This window comes from Melospiza melodia, chromosome 15, assembly GCF_035770615.1.
Source record: "Melospiza melodia melodia isolate bMelMel2 chromosome 15, bMelMel2.pri, whole genome shotgun sequence".
Lineage (NCBI taxonomy): Eukaryota > Metazoa > Chordata > Aves > Passeriformes > Passerellidae > Melospiza > Melospiza melodia.
In genome coordinates, this window is record NC_086208.1 from 7,520,319 (window position 1) to 7,544,036 (window position 23,718).

General features: G+C 39.4%; 1 protein-coding gene across 9 annotated transcripts in view; it reads right to left on the reverse strand.

Moving 5' to 3' along the window:
* Positions 1–21,589, reverse strand: part of TCF12 (transcription factor 12) — a 162,505-nt gene extending 140,916 nt beyond the window's left edge. For 5 of the 9 annotated variants that reach the window (XM_063169611.1, XM_063169614.1, XM_063169612.1 and 2 more), the window contains exons 1-3: positions 20,133–20,236; positions 18,996–19,096; positions 18,167–18,239 (exon numbers count right to left, since the gene is read on the reverse strand). In XM_063169611.1, coding sequence (XP_063025681.1) covers positions 18,167–18,239; positions 18,996–19,070 — 148 coding nt within the window. In that variant the 5' untranslated portion in view covers positions 19,071–19,096; positions 20,133–20,236. Of the gene's footprint in view, positions 1–18,166; positions 18,240–18,995; positions 19,097–19,457; positions 19,579–20,132; positions 20,238–21,569 lie in introns of those variants that run through there. The other 4 variants (XM_063169613.1, XM_063169610.1, XM_063169608.1 and 1 more) reach the window with 3 other exon arrangements.
* Positions 21,590–23,718: the final 2,129 nt, after the last annotated feature.

Sequence of the window (23,718 nt, forward strand, 5' to 3'; positions counted from 1 at the left end):
AGGGCACTTCCTTCACTGCAGTGCACCCTGTGTTACCACAACATTTTCTTCAAAAGTTTTCCATTCTCAGCTCCAGACATATATTACAGGAAACATTTTTTTCAGGATGTGCAACATCAAATTTTATTTGAAACAAATGAGCATACAACCTTTCTTAACACTACTTTGTCTAACTCTAATACTAAGGAGAACAAGAGGAAAGTGCTAAGACGAATCATCAAAATTCCCAAAGAGAAAGTCAAATTAGAAAAGCCAAATACAAAAAGGCCAAAATGTGTCATACCCAGAACAGAAATACTTGAACAGTCATATTAAACCAGAGCTCCAGCCTGCAGTCCTGAGTTAGAGGCATATTGAGAAGAGTACTTTGAGCACCGAGCCAGCTCTGCTCTGCAAGGCACTTCCAGTATCAGGCCACATTCACATCCAAAAACCAGCAGAGATTTTACAGGCTATGAAAGCACACCTGTTTTGGACTTCTACTTCCCTACAAATACGCTTGTAAAGGAGTGAATAACTACTTAACAAACACTAAAAGGTCACAGACAACTTCCAAATGGCTGGCATTGCCCCAAGCTGTTACAACAGAGTTATGGATAGGCAGATAACAGTTTCTGAACCTAACTTGGCACACCCCAGAAGACCTTAGCATCCTTGCTGAGCTCTTTGCTTCCAAACAGACAAATCCTAAGAGCCTCTTTCTGCTCTCCAGCACAGGCTGGCAGTAAGCACAGAATAAATTTCACTGCAGAACATAAACCACAACCAAACCCCAGCACATGTGCAGTGCTGGCTGTATGCACAAATGGCTCCCAGCCAGCTTGACTCCTATCACTCACAGGCAGGAAGAAAACCAGACAGGCCACTTAAGCAAAGGCTTGTTCACTGTGGAACAGCAACAGAAGATTTATTTGCACAATTGGACCCATTATGCCAATAACTTCTGTTCTCTGACACCCTTTACAGAAATGCTGAAAGGGAAAAGTTAAAGCACAGAGATAACTAGAATTCACAACAATAGTCCCAAAATGGCTGAGACTGTGTGAGTTTATATACAAAGTGAAGAGTCAAAACTACCAGCATGCAAGTGACTTCAATAAGATTATTAAGCCAGCATTCAAACTACATTTCAGTAGCAAAATACTGTCATAATAAAGGTAATGACACAACTTTATTATATCAGATATAAAATACTCAGTCTTGCAGGAACTTCACAGTGTCAATATTTCCTCTGCTGTCTATACAGGACTTAACTCCCCCAACTAAAGCCAGTATGTAAGTGCTTGACTACAACACAGCCAATATCACTGACATGTTCACTGATTGAAAGCCCTACCTTTAACTGAACTCAGAGAAATTAAAATTATCAAAAATCTGGGAAAACTAACAAAGAAAGTCCTAACTGAACATATTCCATCACTTCCTTAAGGTCAAAGAAAAAAGTAATTAAAAGAATTAAAATTCAAAAAGATGGTCAGATATTCCAGTGCTGACAGAAGCACATCAGATAGTTCTAGTGCTGTTTCAGAGAATCACAGAATATTCTGAGTTGGAAGGGACCCAAAAGGATCATCAAGCCCAACTCTTAAGTGAATGGTCCATATGGGGATCAAACCTGCACTATTTGCATTATTAGCACCATGTTCATTACTACTGCTGCCACAGAACACAACACAGAATTCCACATGTGTAAGCAATCTTTTACATTAAGCTGGTTGTTAGCTTTGCTTTGGTTAAGGGAAAACAGAAAACACATAAAGGAAACCCACACAGGCACAGTCTTCACAATAGAGGTACCATTTCATCATTATGCTGGCCTGTATTTCCAAAGAAGTTATCAGACTGCTGAGAAATTAAGTCCCTCCCTGTAGTCCTGATTTTTATCTGCATAAGTTCAACAAATTTCCTATGAAGAAATAATAATATAATTCTTAATAGTATCATTCCAGATGCACATCAATTAGTACTATACATTGTATATTTCAAAGACCATTTCTAAAAGGGCTGGAAACAAAAATTATCTTCTTTTTTTCAATCTGTCTGCATTCAAATTTAATCCATCATGAGGTTTAAGAGGAAAAAAATCAGGCTAAAAACAACTCAAAAGTCTATTCCCAGTCCCTTGGGAATGCAAAGTCTCAAAACACTAAATCTGTCACTGGTTCAGGGGTGATTGCAGACACTGCTGTGCCTCCAACTCACATTTTCAGTTGTACATTTCCAGAAATACATGTGTGTGAGAAGAAACTAAGACAAGTGATTTTTAAAAGGAAAAATATTTAAAACTCAAAGGTGATTACAAGAGTCTTGAGGGATTCTTGAAGAATATCCTTACAGTAAAAGTGAATTAAACTGTATTCCAGAACACAGACATTTTACTTGATATTTATATCTGTACACTTTCTTTTTCTCTGCCTACTTTCTTTTCTTTTTCAAGACATCACCATTAAAAAAAAAATTAAAATCACACCACCAGGAACAGTAATGAAAGAGAAAGTCACTGAATTGTCCCTGGGCATTTGCCTATCAACAGATGTTAGAAAGCCTAACTGGAAATCACAACACAGAGTACAGGGCTCAGGACTGGCATTCCTTTGGTTCATCCCCTACAAATGCCTGGAGCAATCAGACACCTAGAAGCAGCTAACTGTATTATCCATATGGATGAAACTAAGCCCTGGATAAGGAAAATGACCAAATAAAATTGAAAATAATAAACTTCAGCTAAACATCCAAATTCAAATCTACCCCAAGTAAAGCAAGTTTTTGTTTTCCTTGCTACCCAATGGTAATTACATTAGCAAATTTTTATCAATGCCATTAACACTTACTAGTAGGAGCAGCACCACTACCAAACTGCTATAAAACTCAAATTCTTTTACACCTCCTCTTTATTTTTGCCTTGGAATTTAAAAGTAAAATTGTTTTAAAAATAATTAATTCAGAAATTAGGAAGTACTCACATCAAGTCCAGAAGAAAGACATCCTCAACTACCTTAACCTGTTACAAAATCTGGTTGTGGACAAAAGCAATCACATGGGGGTGCACGTGGCCATCTGCATGAAGCACCCAAGAGCACAGCAGTTCTTTATTTCCCAGCTTCAAAGTGGACACTCCTCTTTCCAAATGCTGACGCTTTTAAGATTTGTTTTAAGTTTTTAGATAACAAAACCATACCAAAATAAACATGAAAGTTGCCTTCATATTCTGTTTCACTACCACTTAAAGACATATATTCTTCAAAAACAAGTTGGAGAAAAAATCCTATCTACAATAATAACAGTCAGGGATCAAATGTACAATTTGCACATTAGCAGGAGTTGCAAAGATAAGAATTTCCAAAGTTTCTCACACATCAGGCACAAAGCAAATAACCTTCCCATGCTAACAGTTTCAACCAGATAACCTTATGGGCTTCCCTAGAAAATACCTCTGCTTCCTGATTTCCCCAGCTTTCTGTCTCCCTAAATACTCACTTCAGTGTAAACATCCTACTTCTCATAAAAGCTGCTGTGAAGTTTAAAAATAAGCACCTCAAATTGCTTGAATTACAAAGAGATGGGAAACCAGACATGAATTACCAAAAAAAAAAAAAAAAAAAAAAGACAAAAAAAGCCCCACACCAAACACTCACAATAACTATAAGTATCACATTCAGAAGCTGCTGAAATGTAATCTATAAATTCAGGTCAACAACATTTAATTCATTTGCAGTCTCTCCTGTTTCAGTGTTTTCTAAAATATTTTTCCCACTAGGTATATCAGAAATTCCATTTACAATAAAAAGAAGGCATAACAGAGCTACAATATTTGGACCACTTGCTTTTATCCCAATCTGGTTGATTTTCATGGGGTTTACAGGATATAAAGAAGCTTTCTTTCCCCCCAGAAGCCAGAACCAAATATGAACCAGAGTCACAATAGACTAGTTTGGCAAAACATGGTAGTTGAATTCTGAGTTTCAAAGAACTGTTTGAGGGCCAAGTCACACTGTTTTTCTCTTACATAGTATTTATTTACAAAATAGGTTTCACTAATCAAATGTTACTGAGTCTAAAGTACACTGTTAATATGTGAAGTATTTGTTTTTAAAATATCTGTAGTGCTTGAAGTCTTCCCCTTTGACATGTGTTTTTTCATCAGCACTTCTTAAACTTACCCTCACATACCAGAATTATGATATAAAAATCATCTATTTGACAAAATGCCCTATTTAATGAAACACAACCATTTTTATGGCAGAAGAAGCAAACAAGTTAAAAAGCACTTAGGGGAGATAAAAATTATTGTTTAGAAACAAACTTCTTCATGATCATTAGGTTAAATCAAAATTGTTTTCTAACTTTAAGACACATTCTGATGTAGCACAATCAGCTTTTCCATTGCTGTTAGAGCATAGGTTCTGTCTACAACAAGACAAAGGATAATTTTTAAGTACTCAGAATCCAGATACAGTGGCAAATGCAGCCACATTTAACACTGCCTCATCTCTTGTTCCAGTCAGAGTAGGTTTTGTCAAAAAACCCACTTGATTACTGAATCTTTTTAGACGACTTGTTACCATATCCATGATTATTAGATCATGGCCATGGGCTAGACACTGGTACATATATCCAGCTGTCAGAGTGAATTTAATCCATTAAATACAAAGGATAGCTATGGACAGGGCTGTTTTCTGTTTATGTATCAGGAAACCTTTTTAGACCAGAAATCTTCTTCCTTGAAGAAATTTAGGCAAATGTATGTATCTGTGTTTTCTTATTTGGATAAGATTCAAATAAAATTTACAGAAGTGAGACATATATGTAATCTGTGAAGGTGTGCTGAAACAGTTTCTGTAATGCTGATATGAGACCCAGACTGAAATTTGCATTTCCACATTTTTCAATAACAGCGTCTACATTTAAGAAGCTGTATAGTAGACACAGCAAGAACTCAATTGAAAAAAAAATTGATCAACATCAGTAAAAGATTAAATTAAACAAGCAGAGACATCAAACTAAATACAAAAGTAAGGAGTGAATATTGACACTGAAAAGCTTATTTAACTCTGCTTAGGTCATATGAGGTTATTGATATTAACCCATTCCAACTCCACCATTTACATTAACTGAGCAAGTTCAAAAACACTTCTTGTCTGTTCTACAGTGTAAACACTAGCCCTCATTTTAGAGCTGAGGAAATCAGAAAATAGAAAAGAAAAAAAGAAAGGCAGTTCCTCAACGATGTAGCAAAACAGGAACAGAAATTTTGCCTCTTTGTTACATCCTTTAAAACTCAAGAATATCTTCCCTTCACTAGGCAATGATACAATCTTAACAAAAGCTTTTAATGGAGATAAAAAGCCTGCTTTAACTTTTTATAAAATTTTACAATTTTACAAAAATAACAGCACTAAGGAGAAAGTGAGTAATAGTATTTCCTAGGACTTTGCTATTCCTAGTGAATTTTTAGATATAAATTAAGAGTCATTCAGACAAAAAAAATCACATTTCAATAATTACGTATTTTGTTAATTTTTCAGTATTCCATGTTACTATAATTTAACAGATCAAATAAAACAATAGCATAGATTATAAAACTACAGAATATTGAAAAGCATCTAATACTTCAATATAGAAGCTTTTTATATCAATTAAATGACCTGTGCCTTTTATTTAAGGATTAGTCATGCAAGTATAAAACTATTTCAGAATTAGAATTTTAAAAGATAAATACCTATCTTCTCATACTAACCTCATTTAAAATGCTATCTTTGTTAAGCCTGACAAAATCAGGCCAGTATTTATACACACTTACACATTCAGAACACAATGAGCTTATCTCAATGTATGTCAGTGACCCTACTGCCACAATCCCAAAAACAGTGCCTACTCAATCAGTACTGACTCAAAGGCTAAAAGGACACATAAATAGAACATTTGTTGGAGCTGTGAAAGATCTTTTATTCCCAAACGTGACTTGAGACCAACTGGCACAGCAGTCAGAGGGTACTGGGCTTGTCAGAGCTGTGTGCCTTCCCAAGGAGAGCTGCAGATCTTTAGGACACACTTCTGCTGAGGCAGCACTAAATTTGCTTAAAAGGGGAAAACAACAACAACAAGCAGCCTTGATTCCCTTGGTTCAGACTCCCCTTGTGATCAGTGCTGACCTCTCCTTGGTGCAGTATCTGCTGCCCTCACACCACAGCCCGTCTGTTCAGGGCAGGCAAACTCACGTACAAACTGTGAGTACCAAGTCCTGGCTGAAGGGCTCAGAGCAGCAGCTCAGCAGCTTCCCAAGGCCAAGCCAAGCTGGAGCTGCTCTCCTGTCTGACAAAGGAGCAAGGCCAGGCAGGACTGAAAAACAAGACCCAGCTAAGGATCTCTAGTGTGGCACATGCATACATCTGCCGCAGCAGGCAGAAAATTTTCAAGTACAAAATAAAGTATTCATTAATTCATTCTTCCTTCATTTCACTTGGAAGGCAAAAAAAGAAGAATGAAGTGTTTGCTTAATTCTCACTTTTATCTATTTCAGAGAAAGTGACAGAGCTAAAGGCTATGTTACATAAACAGATGTAAAGGATGGAGCAAACTAAATGGATAACTTCAGAACTCATGTCATCTAGAGGCTCTTTCAGTAAAAAAGAAATACTTAAGACACGGAAGTCCCAGTCCACATAAAATAATACGTGGTACAGTTTTAATCACATTGTCTCCAAACTTTAAAAAAATCCACTTTTTTTTCAATTCCTCAGATTTAAAATTTTTTTATCTTCTTAAATAAGCAAAAAATTAATCAACTCCATCCTGACAGCTCATGTAGAAATGGATATTATGGCTGCCTAGTCTGTGCTCTAAAAATTGTCTCTGACTTCCCACACTTGATCTTGATGAAACACTTCACATATTAAAAAACCCCCAATAACTATATTATCGAATGTGACACAAGAAATTAATAGCTTTTTCCTAATTTGAAAACAATTAACATTTGGTAACTACAGTCTGAGGAAGAAGCATTTATATGCAAAGACATAGCTGAGTTTCCTGAAAAAGAGATCTTATGTAAGGTATATTTTCCAAATATATAAAACTTTACACCTCTGCAAGTGATTTTCCCCCATTAGTGTCACATTTATAAATAAAATGGTAGCAGGACAACCATTTTACTTATAAAAAACAAAAACATGAATGAGAAAAGGATGATGAATGAAGCAGTGTATTTTCCTAACTGTTTTGCCCTACTCAAAACTACAGAGGAAATCATAAAAAATATTTCTTCCAGGTACAAAAAGGAACAAGTACTGTGGGAAACTCAGACAGTGATACTGGTTAGCTGCTAGAACCATTCAATCTCTACGTGCATTCAAGCTCAGTATGTTAAATACACAAAAAGTTCAGAGAGAAAGATTTTAAAAAGCTGTAGCTTTATGAACACTGGGTTCAACTAACCAAAGAAGTAAATAAGTATTTCAAGGAAATCTCTGCTTCCCGCTCTTTTTACTCCAGCCATGTGCTAATACTGACAAGGTACTTTCAGACCAATGCACCAAGCACTTCAGGAGATGCAAGAGCTGTGCCAGGAATCCTGCCTTCAGAAGGACTTTCATTGCTATGGCAACAGCATGTTCTGCAGGATCCAAAGCAGAGACAACCTGTGACACACTCATGAGAGATGGCCAAACTCCGCCGGAGCGCTCGCTGCAGCACAAGTGGCACTGTCACACACATGCCAGTTAGCACTTGCAGGAATGCAAGGCACAAAGCAGGGGGGGTTTATGATAGTTCACTTCACTTCCCTGCTTATAAACTGCTGCCTCTGGGAGAAAAAATACCGTTCACCTTATTAAACAAATTTAGACTATTCAAAAGCCAAAAAGTATATTATCATTAGCATAGAATACAAATTGCATTCAGGCATTTACCCGTGTTCTGGTCTCAAGTTCCCCTAACAGGATGAGGATAAAGGAAAAGGGAAAGGTTAGTACATAGCAAAGAAGCAAAATACTGAAACTATTATTCAGTACTCAACAAGTATCTTGAAATAAAGTGAGTTTAATGAGTATAACAGACACATGTGGCTAGAAACTCTGGTTTTACTACATCACTCTACAAAAAACCCCTAACAATCTCTTAGAATGCTTCACCTTCTACCCAGAAATGCATTCACAAAACCACCCTTGACATCCTGAGATTTAATCACCGAACATGCAGAGTTTTAAACACCTCACATGCATCACTCTCACCCTTGTAAGCATTTGTATACTACTACACAGGGACCAGCCACTAATTCAAGCCATTTAAACCTACCTGAAGGAAATCTAAGTTCTTTACCCATTTCTGCATTTTTATTACATTCCTTCTCAAAACTTAATGTAATAGCTACATACATTTTATCTGCATAAACAGACAAAATCCTGCCTGCTGTTGCTCACCTAGGTTCATTCACCCCAGATGATCAGCTCTATCTTTCCCATACACAATAAAGACCATAACATGGCTGCACTCTCAATGTTTCTGACAATGCCTAAAATAGTTTAGCCCCTTTTAAGATTCCTTCTGGTTGTACTGTACAGCACTCACACCCTGAAGGCCTGGTAGGATGTTGGGTGTATGTGCTGGAGAAGATATGGTCTTGCATTCTTTAGAGCCGCTCTCTCCTTCCTTCTGAAGTATCAGTATTATCTGACTTGCTTAGCAAGTAGTAATATTGCAGATTGTTAAAAAATATTGCAAATAAATTAATAACATTAACAGCTGAAAGAGGAAGAAATATGGGGGACTTTGTGTTTTTTTTGGGGTTTGCGCTTTCGGGAAGTTTTTCAGGCTTTTGTATTAAGTTTTTGGTTTGTATTTTTTTCTGTTGTTGTTTTGGTTTTGTTTGGGTATTTTTGGGGCGAGCTTTTTTAATTGAGGAGCTTTTAAATTCAACATCCTACAAATACTCACAAGTATCTAATTCAGATGTTCCTGTCATAAGTAGTATTGAAAGTTTATGCTCCATTTTTTTTTGGTGCGCTTATTACAGTCCTCTGGCAAGGGAATATGATATCAGAGATATTTTCAAGGTTACCAAAATAAAAGTATTGCACAGAGCAGAGAACACATGCCAGACATGACATGCATTTATACACAAATTGGCAGAAATGTGCATTTGTTTTATAAAATCCAGCTAAGGAAAAAATTTTTGCATTACCATTCTATTCAATCCCCTTGCATCTATGCATCTCAAGCACTAATCCTGCAAAGACCTACTACAAAATACAGCCATTTGAGCTCTACAGTAGTAAGCACCAGACATCATTTTTAGAAATACACAAAAGCTTTTCATTACTCAAAAACTCGGTCATCTTCATTAAATCACCATCTCTTCATAAAAGCCTTGGCTTCATTTAGCATTCAGGAAGATGAAAGAGCAGCTCCCCTCCTTATGGATTACTTCTCTATTACAAGAGAATACTTTGCACGTCAAAAGCAAACACTGAAGGATTAAATGATATTGTAGCTTCCGCTCTTATTTATCTGCAATGGGCAGTGAATGGAATTGCAAAGAAACAATCAGTGATTATTTTAAGCTGTGTTCTTTTGCAAGGATTATGACTCATGAAGTTGCTGCACAAAGAACTGGAACGGGATAGGTGTCGCATTGGAAATGGTCGAAACACCACAATATGAAAAATGTTTGTCCTACAAGCAAAGCTGTCTGATTTAATCATTTCACAGGGCAGTCACAATCGCTCTTGGGATAACAACCAAGGCAATAGTATCTTGCATTCAGTAAACAAAAAATAAAAATATACACAGTGAATTCCATTCTCCTACAGAAAACTAAAAATACCTCTGGATTTTTTGTTTATACTGAATTAAGGGTAAAATACGTTTTAAACTCAATTTAATTTAACACACAGAACATGCACATTTATGGTCTGATATTCGTCTGCATTTTACCTGCAAAATGTACACAACTAGAAATAGCCAGATTTGTATTTTGATTAACTAGGTACATTTTTCTAACAATTAGCTCAGCGCATTCATCTTTACATCTAAAAAGGAAGAAAAGAATACACCATCTAAAATATAACTTCCACAAAATATGGCTCAGAGCACACTTCAAGACAAAACTCCTGGCCCAGCCTAAGTCTTGTTCTGTTACCTCTGCTTCAGCAAGAGCAAAGATCTCTTCCAGAGAGAAGCTAAACACAAAATGTGTCCTACAGTCGTGTTCATGAAAAGCAAAGGAGAAGTGGTTCAAGTTCTTACTAGAAGTCCACACAATTAACAACCTGATCAAGGCACGGAGACACCACCGGCTCTGAACTACAACTGGCACAAAATGAAACCCAACAAAATCTGATCCCAAAACAAAGCTAACTTGAATGGTGAAACAAATACCTCACATGCTTACAAAAAACAATATAGACAATCTCTGCAGAAGATAAGGAGCAAAAAATCCACTGTAACAAACAAAAGTTACTTCTGGAAAAAAAATACACAAATTGTAATCTCTATGTAAAAAAAAAATTAAACCTACTTATATTCCACTTAGCAAGGAATTGCTACTGTAATAAAAATGTACACTTTTGGACCATCTTTTAAATGTACTTCCATAGCCCTAATATGAAAATGTACAACTTGTCTGTCCAAGATAAACTTTTCTCAGTTTTATGCTAAGTTTTTACTACCATTCACAGAGAGCATTTCTCAGCGCTGCAAAGTAAACACTTTTAGTCAGGTCTTTTTCACCTCCCCATTCCAAATACTACCTTAACACACCAGCAACAATTATTCTGGTGTGGTCAAGCAAGATTTCTCTGCATTACACTGGTAAAACATTAAGTTTATGCATTTTAAAGCCATTTCAGTCCTTTACTTAAAAAAAATAAGAAATCACATCTCTAGTATACAAGAATCTAACAAAGTCCTGAAGATTGGGTACTTTTTAGCCTGATTATCCTCTGAAAACAGTGAGATATTATAAATATAACAAAAGCTACTCTTTCTGATCATTCTTGGTATTCAGTTAACATCTTCACCAGAGAAGTACGTCCTTTATGTTTTTGAATGTTGTGTTTACAAACACAGTTTTGTTTTACAGATGAAAACACAAGGCATTCATTCAAGACATTAAAAAAAATTATCATTATCTCATCTTAGAGTCATAATAGAAAAAAATAAGAAACAAACAACTTTGCCCCTACAACCACTAGTAAATAATGCATTGTAGTATTTAAAAAGTCCATCAAGTACCACAAAATACCTCCAAATCATCAGGTTGAAGTATACAATAGAACTGAGGAGTGCTAAATTTTCAAATTAATTAAAAATAAACAAAAAGCAAACAAAACCCAAAAAATGCAGGACTGGCCATTACAATATAATGCAGGAAAAAACCTCTCAGTTATTAAAAATAAAAAAAAAAAAACTTCCTATCCTTAGAATGATAATTTTTCCTACCTTTTCCTATAATGTTTAATAGCCAAAAGCGATAAAGGTGAATACACCATTTAGAATTAATTATGCATATTCAATAACAATCTCCAAATAATTCAAATGCAAAAGAAAACACCGCTTTTGTTTATTTATTTCCAATCTGGTGACTTCCTCACAGAAGATTGTACAAAACCAACCAAGTTTTGCTACATATTTCTGAAGAAGTGCTAACCCGTTGAATTAGATAATGCCTGCAAAAAAAGGTTTTCCGAGAAGATACTTTATTTCATGAGGTCACTTATTGAAACTGAATTTTTCAAGTATGAAAATTTGTATTTATTTTGAAGTATATTTAAGATAGAAGACTTATTTATTATATCCCATAGATCACATCTGGCTCTGTGGGTACTTTAATAAATTTGATATGGTTCTGAAAATGCTCAATGCTATTTCCCTGTAAACATAAATGTTCCATAATAGAGTAACAAACAGAACTGCATCTCCCTGGTCAAGAGAGGTCAGAAACCTAGCAAACTATTTCAGTTTATGTGCAGCTTTGATTTTAGAAACAGTCCCCACAAACTTCACTCTTACTAAGTGGGATGGTATTATATTACCAAACAACCTCCTCTTCATAAATACACACAATGTTCAGCCCTGAAAATTTACACTATGCCTTTAGCAAGTTCAGGAAAATATAGTTTACCAAGTTAATGCCAGAGTATAGGGTAGATTAACAGAAACTCATATAATGGTATCTGCAGGCTCAGCTATGGATAAAGTAGAACTACCTGAGACAAACAGCTGTCACAGCAACTTGACAGAAAAACATCTAAGGGGTTAAATCCTCTTTGTGTGACAGCTGGAAAGAAGTGAGGGGAAGGGGAACTTTGGCAAGCATGTATGAATGATAAGCTTTTAACATGAAATTCCTTTGCTAAACATCAAAAAGGGACCATAAACAAATATACCCAAAAAAAGCTAAAACTCAGCAAAAGCTGCAGACACTAAAGTTTTACAGGGGGAGATTACAAGCTCAGCTGACATTAAAGGACATACAAATACATAAGAATCCCATTCATTCTGCTCTTCCTCCTCTTTACTCAAACCCTTAGTCCTCACATTACCATTTCTATCAAATCTGCTGTCTGGATAAATACAAAATTTCAAATCCTGTTCCTTCCACATGCCATTAAGACCACTGTCCAAAGATTCTGAATACTCTTCATCACTTACAGTAGATCAGAAAATTTGGCAGGACACAGAGTTACTGGCTGAGGGGAGGCTGATGGTGGAAGGTGCCTCATCCTTAGATCCACATCAGGAAAGGACAAGGCAGTACTGCATCCCAGATCTTCTGAAGCCATCCAGAAATCATTGCAAAGATCCTCCCTGCATCCCAAATCAGTAATATTTATATGTGGATTGGAGGTTGCATGCTGTGCCTGTAACACAGTGACCACACTGCTGCTCTCATCTAAGGAAAAAGTTGCTGGAAATACAGGATTAACTTTTTGAAAGAATGCTTTCTACATGCCAACACAGCAAAATTCAGTTTCCCTTAGTAATGGTGTCAAATGTATCTCTAAACAGAAGTCAGACCAGCACTATTAAAATTCTCAGATCTTCTGTTTGGAAAACAGCAAACAATTTCTGACCAAGTGTCATGAGGTTTATACCTTCATCTTTCAAAATCAAAGTCAACAGTAATGAACAATGGACTAACACTTATTCCTCTGCTCACTAAGCTGGATTCAGAATACTGAGCTGTTTTAGTCTTTTTCCTCAATCCCTAAAACCTCAATATCCATATGACCACAAACACCTTGCAATACACTGCTTCAAAGCTGGGTTGTCAGTTCTCTCTACTTATCCAACATTTTTTCCCCTTCTCTTTCTAAACAGGAGTACGGAAGCTGTATCTCACAGGAATATACACTATACTTCTCAGGACTTTTCATGGCATGCCTGGTAATTTATCTTTCCAAAGACAAGGAATGGAAGGAGGAAATGTGACAGCAGCAGTGAGACAGGGACTGCCAACAGGCAAGCTGCAGAGTCATGAATTTACTGCCTCTGCATCACCCTCAGGCTTCTAAATGCAACAGGTGAGGGATCCAGACTGGAATCTTGCTCTCACTTGCATCTGGCCCATTTGAAGAGAAAGCCATGGGTCACCCCCTACAAAAAAAAGGAAGGTAAAGAAGCCACAGACACCCTTCTGCTTTCAAGCACAAGGCTTCTTCAACTCTCCTAAGGCTCTTCAGAGGAGGACAGAATTTAGCACCCCTCAGACCAAAGATGAAATGCCAGGTTTCCAGGTCTGCTGGTTCACCTTTAATGAAGCTAGAGGACAATCCAGATTTTTTTTTTTTAATAAAAAAGCTATACTGCTGCATGAACTAATGCTTAACAGGCCACTCCAGATTTCCAGCATTTAAGACACAACAAGAGTGCCTTTTCTCTTCAGCAATTGAATAGATCAATGAACAGAGTATCTAAACCATTGCTCCTCCAGCCAACTCTCCCAAATTCTTTTTTTTTTTTTTTAATTTGATTTGTTTCTTTTACAAGAAAATTGAAAAGGAAGTAAGAGTTCACAGGATTGACAAAGTCAGGTTTTGTTAATTTTGGAAACACTGTTTGGTAACTTAAGGGAGCTGCTCAAGCATTGCCATTGTGTCCATTCTCAAGACACATGGCCCTGATTTAGGGACACTCAGGATAATGGCAGGCTATCAACTTAAATGGTCTTTGCATAAAGTCATATGCAGCCTATCCCAATCCAGGGCATCCCTTAAAAACTCAGTACATTAGTAGAGACAAGTGGACAGGGCAGCCAGTCAGTCTCTTGAATTTGTATAAAAGATACCAAACCAACACAAACATACACCTTCAGAAGTTTTTGCATATATTAGGAATGTCTGGGTACACACAAGGTTTGTGCCCAAAGCTGTTCACTCCCAAAGTTGCATACTTAGTTTCCATGAACTTCAGAAGAAGCTTACAGAAAGAGAGGTGCCATATTTTGACAACTTGGCTCCTCAACTGTACCTCTTACTTTAAACTCTTATCCCTCTTTTCTGCTATACATCCACAATATCTTATTTCATCTCTTGGACTGATACCTCACTGATGCATGTGCACAGCCATGTGCAAAAATAATAAATAATGCTATTAGTACATTGAAAAAGGTACTAAATTGAAAATGGTAGGCCACAGAAAAATATTGCCTCTGAGTTACTCTTCTTTGCAAAAGACAAAAAAAAAACACAAAAGGGAGTTATTTTAGATTTAAAATAAAAACCTGAGATTTAAAAACTCACAAAAAAACTGAGATTGTGATCAAATCTACTAAAAAACATAAGAAAACTGCCTATGGTGGCACATGATTATTGTGACTGGTTGTAAATGGAATTACTGTAATAAATAAAGGGTGTTGGGCAAAATCATAACCATCCAAGTTTGTACTGGTATACGTGCTGTAGCTTAGACAAAGGCAAAACAAGAAAAAAGTCACTGTAAATCACAAACACTACCTTTACCCATAGCAGCAACAGAAGATTTAGATTTTACATAAAATCTAAAGAAAAAAAAAAACCTCCTGATTAAAAAGTCCATTGGAACAAATCTCTGACCTTTGCAACCTTCTAGTAAAGTTTCTAAGACAGAAATGGCTTCATCTTCAGAAGTTGGCTTTGGAGAAGAAAAGAATGACAAGTTCTGTTTCAAACAAGAATTAAGTACAGCAGGTATGACAAGGAATATTTTGTGGCTTAACTCACTGGCTTACATATCAGGTTACTTTTCCAATATGTTTATTTTCACCAGCAGTCTGACCAAGTTATTTGACTTTATCAGCAGCTTACACGACTTACTGTCATAATATACTACAATATATCAGATTAGTTCACTTATTTTATCTGCAGCTTTCATTCATAACTGATTGACCTGTGGAAAGCAAACCTGCCCCAGCTATCTCTTAATCAAAACACAATGTTCATCTGTCAATCCAAGACAGCAATTTCTTACAAATTATAGATCAGCTGTATTAGCTGTTTTATTCATGCAACCCAACTATACATATATTTCTAAAATATAATCAACAGAAGTCTGGCAGAGTTATAGCAAATCGAGCTTGTTACATCAGGATTAATAACGTGCACTCCAGTATTTCCAACACTTCACAAAACCACACCTGAAAAACAAACAAAACTTATCCATTCTTTAACAGCAACTAATTTGTCCCTTCAAACTAGGGATCAGTGAGTGATGAGGAAAAAGCACCAAGCAAGCATTCCTTCCTTCTAAATCAAATTTCCCAGAAATGTAGAGTCTTAAGAGCCACGTAGACATACACTGATCTTCACCTACTTAATGGGGGCCATTAGGCTGAATCTCAAATCACTGACAGGTTGGAGGGGGAGGGGAGGTGTTTGCAGATGTTTAAGTTTAAATGAGAAAGAGAGGCCTCTAAAATAAAAAACAATGAACACACTCTTACTTCAACTAAGAAAAAGAAAGCACTTTCCTCTAGCATGCTTGTAAAAATATTACAAAAATAAAACTTAGCTTAATGGGAAAGATATTAAAGCAAGCTTCACTTCTCTAATTGCCATCAAAACACTGAAAGTCTCTGTAAGAGGCAGCAACACCCAAAGAAAAAAAGAAGTACTTTTTAGGAATCTGTGCACTGTGGGATTTTCAATCCTAGATAGCTCAAAGGAAAAAATACCTCCTCTTTTCATGTTTCTCTTTAAAAAGTGATCTCTGGTCAGTTAAAAAAAAAAAGCTTTTAAGTATTGTTTGTCTTACAAGTTACAAAACACTTGAAATTATAGCAAGATCACAATTAAATCAAAGTACTTAGAAAGTAAATGCCTGTACTTCATCACTGATCTTGGCATAGTTTTTCTACAATACTTAACAATGTCCCAGAACACAACTAATAAAGAAATTTGTCACCTCTCACTCCTGCAGAGCAATCACCCTAGGTAAAGGCTTAGATCATAACATGACCAGAATTAGGGCATATAATCCACTATCCACTAGATTTCTACAGCTAGAAATGTTTTTAATGAAAATCCACAAATATATACCACTATCATTCCAAAGGGAACCCAGCTGAGGTTGTAGCTTGTTTGACAGTTGCAGTGTTGTAATGAGAATTGGTATTTATAGGAGGATACACCATATTGGTAAAGAAATTCAAGGAGTCACACTGTTTCTCTTAAAGAAATAACTATTCTGGCATTCTCTCTTTTTCTAAAACATCCAAGGGAAGAAAGGGAAGCATTACCTACAAATAGGACATGCCACATTACTTCGCAGTGCTCTAAGACCTTATGTAAAAATTAAAATTTTATTATTCAACAGAAAATCATTCTACTCATTCAGGGAAAGCAAGGACAAAGCGGGATGAGGTGTTCAGGCTGTGCTCCCCACAATTAAGCTTTAGGTGCCTGAATGTCTTTTAAAACAAGCTTCAGGGAAACAACTCTCTTAAATACTTGCATTTTTAAAAATTTAAATATTAACTACATTTTAAGACAGATTTGCTGTCTTACTATTGCCATTAACTTACACCTGATGTACTTTCAAAGAGGAAGAGGAAGCCAGTTGTTTATTTCAGGAGAAAACCTAACTTGAAGACTCCTTCAAGTATGTAACAATTACATTTGCTACATAGTTTCATTAAATTAAATGTGAAAGACAGTCTCTGGAAAATTTTAAAATTACTCAACAGATAAGTTTTAAGATGCTTTTAAAAACAAAAATCCTTAAGTGTTACTAAAATGCAGTGTCTTTTGGACTCCCAAGGTAGCAGCCCTGACAACCTAAGAGGCTAATAGGGGATGTCACTGCAAAACCTCAAGCCACTACTTCACTACTCTACTGGCATTCTAAACATTTATTTTCATTAACTAAAACACAAACATCACTTTTTTGTATCCATAGGATCGAAAATATCATTTCACTGTATTCAAACAAGTTGAACCTACATAAAAAGTTCTATCAAAAACTTACTCTGGTTTCTCTTTTGTAGTAAGTATTCCCTTTAGGGAATGGCACAAAGCACCTGTTTTAAAATTGCACTTATTTCCCACTGCAGTCCTAGCTTAAAGGTCTCTGACACAGCAATGAGGTGGACCCAGTGACAATGTGATAATACACTGAAGCCACAAAACACGTGCAACATATAAATACACAGTTACTTGCTTTCCAGATGCATGGATTAAGTTTCAACACAAGAAAATTCTAGTTGCCAAATCTTCGAGAGCTACATAGTACTAGAAAATTTTATTAAACTCACATTTTCCTTAAGCACTGCATTTAAAAATAGCATGTCCTTGAGTCAGGAGTATTTAACTATTTGGTATTTTACAGCAGTTTTCTCCCTTCGTACAAGGGGACTAGGAAATTGCTTAATTGAACATCTAGGCTTGATTTTCTTAAACAAAAACACCACAGTTGTTCATGTTTAATACAACAAATTTACAACTTCCATGTCAGTATGACCAGAGACACTCAACACTTCACTGTACTGCAGTTAATAGTCTAAGACAGAGAGGAAAACCATGGTTAAAGTTAGCAAAATGCACTATAAAGATCAAAACAGCACATCTCTAACTGATCTGAATATCTTATGAGAATATGCACAAATGAAAGATTACAATTCTCTGAGAACATGGAGACTACACTGAAACATTAAGACCCAGTGAGATGAACATTATGTGTCTCGGATGCATCCTACCTGATCCACTGAACTGGCTGCTTCCTAGTGTAGTTGGTCTGGTTTTTCCACTATTTACAGGTGGGGAAAACATCTGCAAAGAAAAAAAAGACATGTTTTAATTGGCTTTGAAAATCTGTGCTCAATTATTAATGGAAACAGAAAAAAGGTTAAAAGGAAACAGTTTTTTTTTTCTATTTCTCCTTGAAAACAATGCAAGACGTGTGTTTAGACACACAAAACCAATAAGCTGAAGTACTCCTTAATAGGACCAAAACCTCATTTCTATGTGAACACAAACAACTTAAAACTAAAAGGACACCTCCTACTACTGTGACTATTTTAAATAACTACACGACTTACATTTTTTTTACTGATCTCTAAGTATAAAGTCACTGCACAAAGGCAGCATTTAAGATGCAATAGTTTTCTATTATATTTAAAAATCAGGAGCCTTTTTGGTATGGTAAAAGTAACACACAGAAAATACCTACAATTTTCTTAGCCAAGACCATCACTTATTAACTTCTTTTTTGTGGGAAATAATTTTTCTTTTGTTTAAATAAGAAAAAAAAACCACCCAAGACCCAAGGTACCAGTGCCACACACCAGCTTAACCAATGTTAATTATTAGATTATGCCACCACTGGGTCAGCCTGATTTTAACCAGCTAAACCAATTGACCCAGCTGGTATTACAGTATTAAATCTGGAAGTCTAGACATTACATCAAAGTTCAGGTGTCCAACTTGGCTGAGGCAGACCCAGCCAAGCCCTGCACGCTGCTGCCCCTGCTCCTCAGCGCGCACGACCACGGAGAAGTCATGAGGAGACCTCAGAGAATATCCTACCGCACTGAAGTCCAGCAAGTCGCTCAATTCCTTGTCAGTTCCTATAGCGGCCATCCTCTGCTGCTGGGAATTCATCTTCCTCCGCTCCTCCGATCACCTTTCTAGGGCACAGGGAGAGAGGCACAGGCAGCACTTCACGGCGCGAACGGGCCCCGGCGAACAGGGGCCTCCCTCCGGTACCTGCGCCCCTGGGGCGGGGTGGAGACTCCCGGGGGAGCCTCGCTCGGCCGGGCGGGCGGAGGGGATCGGCGGCAGCAGCTTCCCGAACTAACCAACTCTCTTCAAGTTTCCTCAGGCTCCCTCCTCTCCCTCATTCCACTTCTACCCCAACCTCGAGCAAGGCACGGTCACGCCGCAGAAGGGCGGCAGCCAGGAATTAAGTCCCCCCCAGGCAAGAGAAAGCAAATAAACAGCCGCGGCCCGGCGAGGTCCGGAGAATTAGCGAGAGATTAAGTGACTCACTGTCCCCGCAACAATGGGGCTGACGAGCGGGGCCGGACGAGCCTCAGCAGAGCCATCCCTGCCCCGGCATTACCGCCGGTGCCGGCTCCCCCTCCCCCTCTCTCCCGACCCACCCACCGGGGGCCGCGGCCGCCGCTCCGCGCTCGGGACCGCGGCGGGCCGGGAGCCGCCCCCGCGCGCCGCACGCGCACACGCGGGACCGGGCGCGCGCGCCACCAGCGGGCGGGTGGGGGGGGGGGGGGGGGGGGGCTGGAATGCGCGTGCGGCGGCGGGGACGGGAGGGGCCCGCGCCTTCCCTTGTACCGGCGGGCGCCGCGGGGGAGCCGCCGCAGCCCCGCGCCCCAGCAAGTTTCCGAGCCGCCCGGTCCTTTATGAGCGCGGGTAGACGCCGAGCGCCGCCCGCGAGGACTCGCTCCTGCCCGCCGTCCGCGGCCCGGAGACCCCGCACGCCCGCTCCGCCACCAGCGCGGCCGGCCCCGGCTGCCGCCCCTCGGGTTCCCCAGAGGAACCTCCGCCTCCCCCGCGGTCTCCCCGCCGCCGCCCCGGGCAGCCCCACTCCCGCCCGCGCGCCCGCGGCCCCGTCCCCTTGCCGCCGCCTCTGCCCCTGCGAGCGCCCGGCCGCCGCTTCCCTCCCCCGCCGCTCTCTCCCAACTTCTCGCGGCCGCCCGCACTTACCCGCTGCCCCTGTACGCTCCGGTGACCAGGGCCGGGCCGGCGGCGGCGCGCGGGCCGCGGGCTGGGTGGGAGGCGATGAGCCGAGCGCTCCCCCCCCGCTGGAAGGAACTTGTGGGTTCCCTCAGGCGGACATTTTTTTGCTTACAGAGCCTCAGCACCACGTTCACGGCTCCGGCTCCGTATCCCTCCGCGCCGAGCGCCGCCGCCTTAACCCTTGTCGCGCCGCGCCGCTCTCGAACGGGGCGGGCGGGGATCTACAGACACCCACGGGAGCCGCCCCGGCACCCGCCTCGCCCCCGGACGCGGGGCCAGGACCCCCTAGCAGATGGGGAGAAGCGGGTCCCCACGGGCAGCTGAGGGAAACACGCACCCCGCGGAAACAGACCCCTCCCCAGCGGTCCCCAACTCAGCCAAACCGACAGCAAACCTCGACATGCAGCACTGCCGGCAATGCACGTGCCCCAAAAGACATTATCGCACTCACCCTGAATTCACATACCCTAAAATACGCCTGAATACTTTCAATATATCAATACACAGTCTTACTGCTCAAAATAAAATGGCATGTAAATTACATTAATTTTTAAGCATTCATTAGCAGCCTCCTCTTAAATACGTGCCATTAAAACCGTAACGTGTCGAAGCACAAGAACATGGCTGTTACTTCAAGAACACACACTCAAATAAACTCTGCAGCCCTCTGAAACAGGTGATGCTAAAGGGGAACCAGCCCAACGGCTTCCGTGCAGGAATGGGAAGCAGCTTGCAAAGAACCTGCGCCCTCATTTGCGTCCTGCCACCGCTACACACAAATCACTCTTTTGTGCTCCTTCTCCTTCTCACAAAACCGCCCTGCCAGCCTGTCCTGCTGGGAAGTTTATTCCGTGTCCGTGAACCAGCCCACACCGCAGCGTACCGGCCCAAGGCAGGCGCACGGCTCTCCCCGGCACCGAGCGGAGCGGGGCCGGTGCGGTGCCGGGGCTCCGTCGCACGCCCGTCTCTCGAGCCTGCAGAGCCCCCAGGTGGCACCGACTTGCCACCACCTGGGCCTGGGCCTGCTCCTTTCTGACCCCAGCTAGCGAGGGCCAGCTACCATTCCCTCCGAAAGTGAGAATTATAAAGCAATAATCTAGGCAGCTACTGGCAGATTGCTCTTTTGGAGCAAGGGTATTTACGAAACACAAGGACAATGAGAAAGGATACTAAAATCCCGGAGAACCCAAAAGGCACAGGGAGCCGGTAAGCGCAGTGAGGAAGGGCACGCAGTGTGGAGGAGCTCGCATCCCTCACAGGCTTGGCAGGCCCCCAGCTCTGGAAAGCAGCAGGCTGTACCGAGGGCTCTCCAGCCACACACCCTTCCCGTTCAAAGCAGCTCTTCCCACCCGGGTCCTGACTCTGACATCTTCCGGAGGAACGGGAATGTGGTAACAAACTTACCACCCGCAGGCAAAGACAAACTGGAGATTCTGGAGATGCTCCTCCATTTTTCTCCCTTACATGCCTTGTGCTGGATGATCATTTGGCCTCGTGATTCTATGAATATTCATATATTTGCCACTTAGAAATGCAGGAAGCAATTTGTATTAAAATACCAACACAATGACTTCCATTCTCTGTGCCCCTGAGGGATATAAGTATGTACTTTTTCTCTTTGAAGTATAAATAATACTACACTTTAGAGGGAAGTGCCCATTGACACAGATCGTTATACATTTCATGAGAAACATTCTTTAACATATTTTTATTACAAGATCCCCTATATACCTACTGAGAAGATATTGTTTCTCTGGAAATGCTACTTTTAACCAGTAGTGGCACTCAGTACCAATCAGTACAGCTGCAATCCTGATAAGCATTGATTAGAAAGCTGGCTAAATGTACAGAAAGTGGAAGTAATAATGCTAGCATTTGTTTGTACTGATGTGTAATTGGATTAAAATTATATCTTTTTTTGTTAAGATATAGATGATTATATATTCTTTGTTAATACAAATACTTTGTATTTGCCCTCTGACATCGATTTTAAAGTTCACATCTACAGGCTTTTATTTGCAGCTAGAAACTTTGAGTGAAAGATGATATAGCCATATAATCCATGGCATAGGGTTTAAAGTTACAGAAAATACCACAAAACGTTTTATTTGCTCCACAACGACATGTCACTTTCTCGTGCAGATGCTGAGTAAACGTGCTCATTGCCAAAAGTCACATTGTAGCAGTCTGCATTACACCTCCCGGCCTTAGCCGTCCTCTCAAAAAAAATACAAGGCACTTAGAGAAAATTTATCAGAACATAAATGAACTTTCCAGAAATTATGCCAGACAATTTAGGAAGTACACAAGGCCTCAGGAAGGTATGCTTTGACCAAAATACACTGTGAGTCTGACCTAAAGAAGATTGCTGGGGAACACAAAATTGTAGTGAGCTGGCCAAATCAGAAATTTCAGAACATACTTCTGCAGGTAGCTCAACTAAAAGTGTTGTGGAAGATGTGTAACTATCACATCCTTTGTTACAGTAAAATTCAAAATATAATTAACCTAATGTTTCCTGGGTACTGAACTTATTCTTCCACATTTGTGAGATTTGGAATCTTTAATGTATTCAGTTTTTAACCCCTTACCATGTTATACTGCCCAGAACTAACTGTACACTCAAAACATTAAGGCATTATGTTCTATGTATATGAAATGCTGTCTTTCACCTATTCTCAGGATCTCCAACCCCATGCTCAAGGTGTTACTTAGAATCCTTTCAGCTCTGCCACTCCCTATAAATTATTCCTGTTCACTGCAAAGAGTTTTTTAAAAATGCATTTCATATCCTTATTCTGTCATAGCCATACATAGAAAATGAAACAAAACCCAATGCTATCAACATTAAAAAAAAAAATCCAAAATCCAAGGCAGTATATATTGTAAACATTTTTAAAGGTCTGAAGAAACCAGTGTCTGAAACCTGGTTCAAACAGGTATAATGGTTTCCGCTTTGCAAGAAAGAAAATACTTCCAGACTGATTCCTGCTGCAACTCCTAGATATGGTTCTTTCCTCGTACATGTGCAAATGCAGTAAGTATAGTATATAAATCACACAAAAATCAAAAACTTCCAACTGTTCTGTGACATGACTGTACCTTTCCTGTACATTATGTAGCAGGCTAAAATGCTACCCCCTTTTGTTATTGTTACACCCTCTTCTCCTTCATTTCATTAAAAATAAAAGGTCTTCACTATGTAAGGAACAACAATTCAGATGGATAGAAGGAAAATACAGGAGCAATCATAAGCACTAATAATTTTACTACTGATTTTACAAGCCAGGACTCCAGCAATCAGGACTGTATTCCTGTAGATACTTTCCCAAAAATATTTTCATCAATGAATTTCCTACCAAGAGAAGTGTCAGTGTTGTAAATAAATACCCTTCCCTTAGAGAAGTCTTTGGTCTGTCATGGAGTAGTGCAAGTAATAGGAAGGTAAACCTCTGCACACAAAGTCATCAGTGAACTCCAGACTCTGACAGAACACACAATACAACTGTAAATCTTTATGGTAACTGCCCTGACAGCTGAGCTACCAACATCA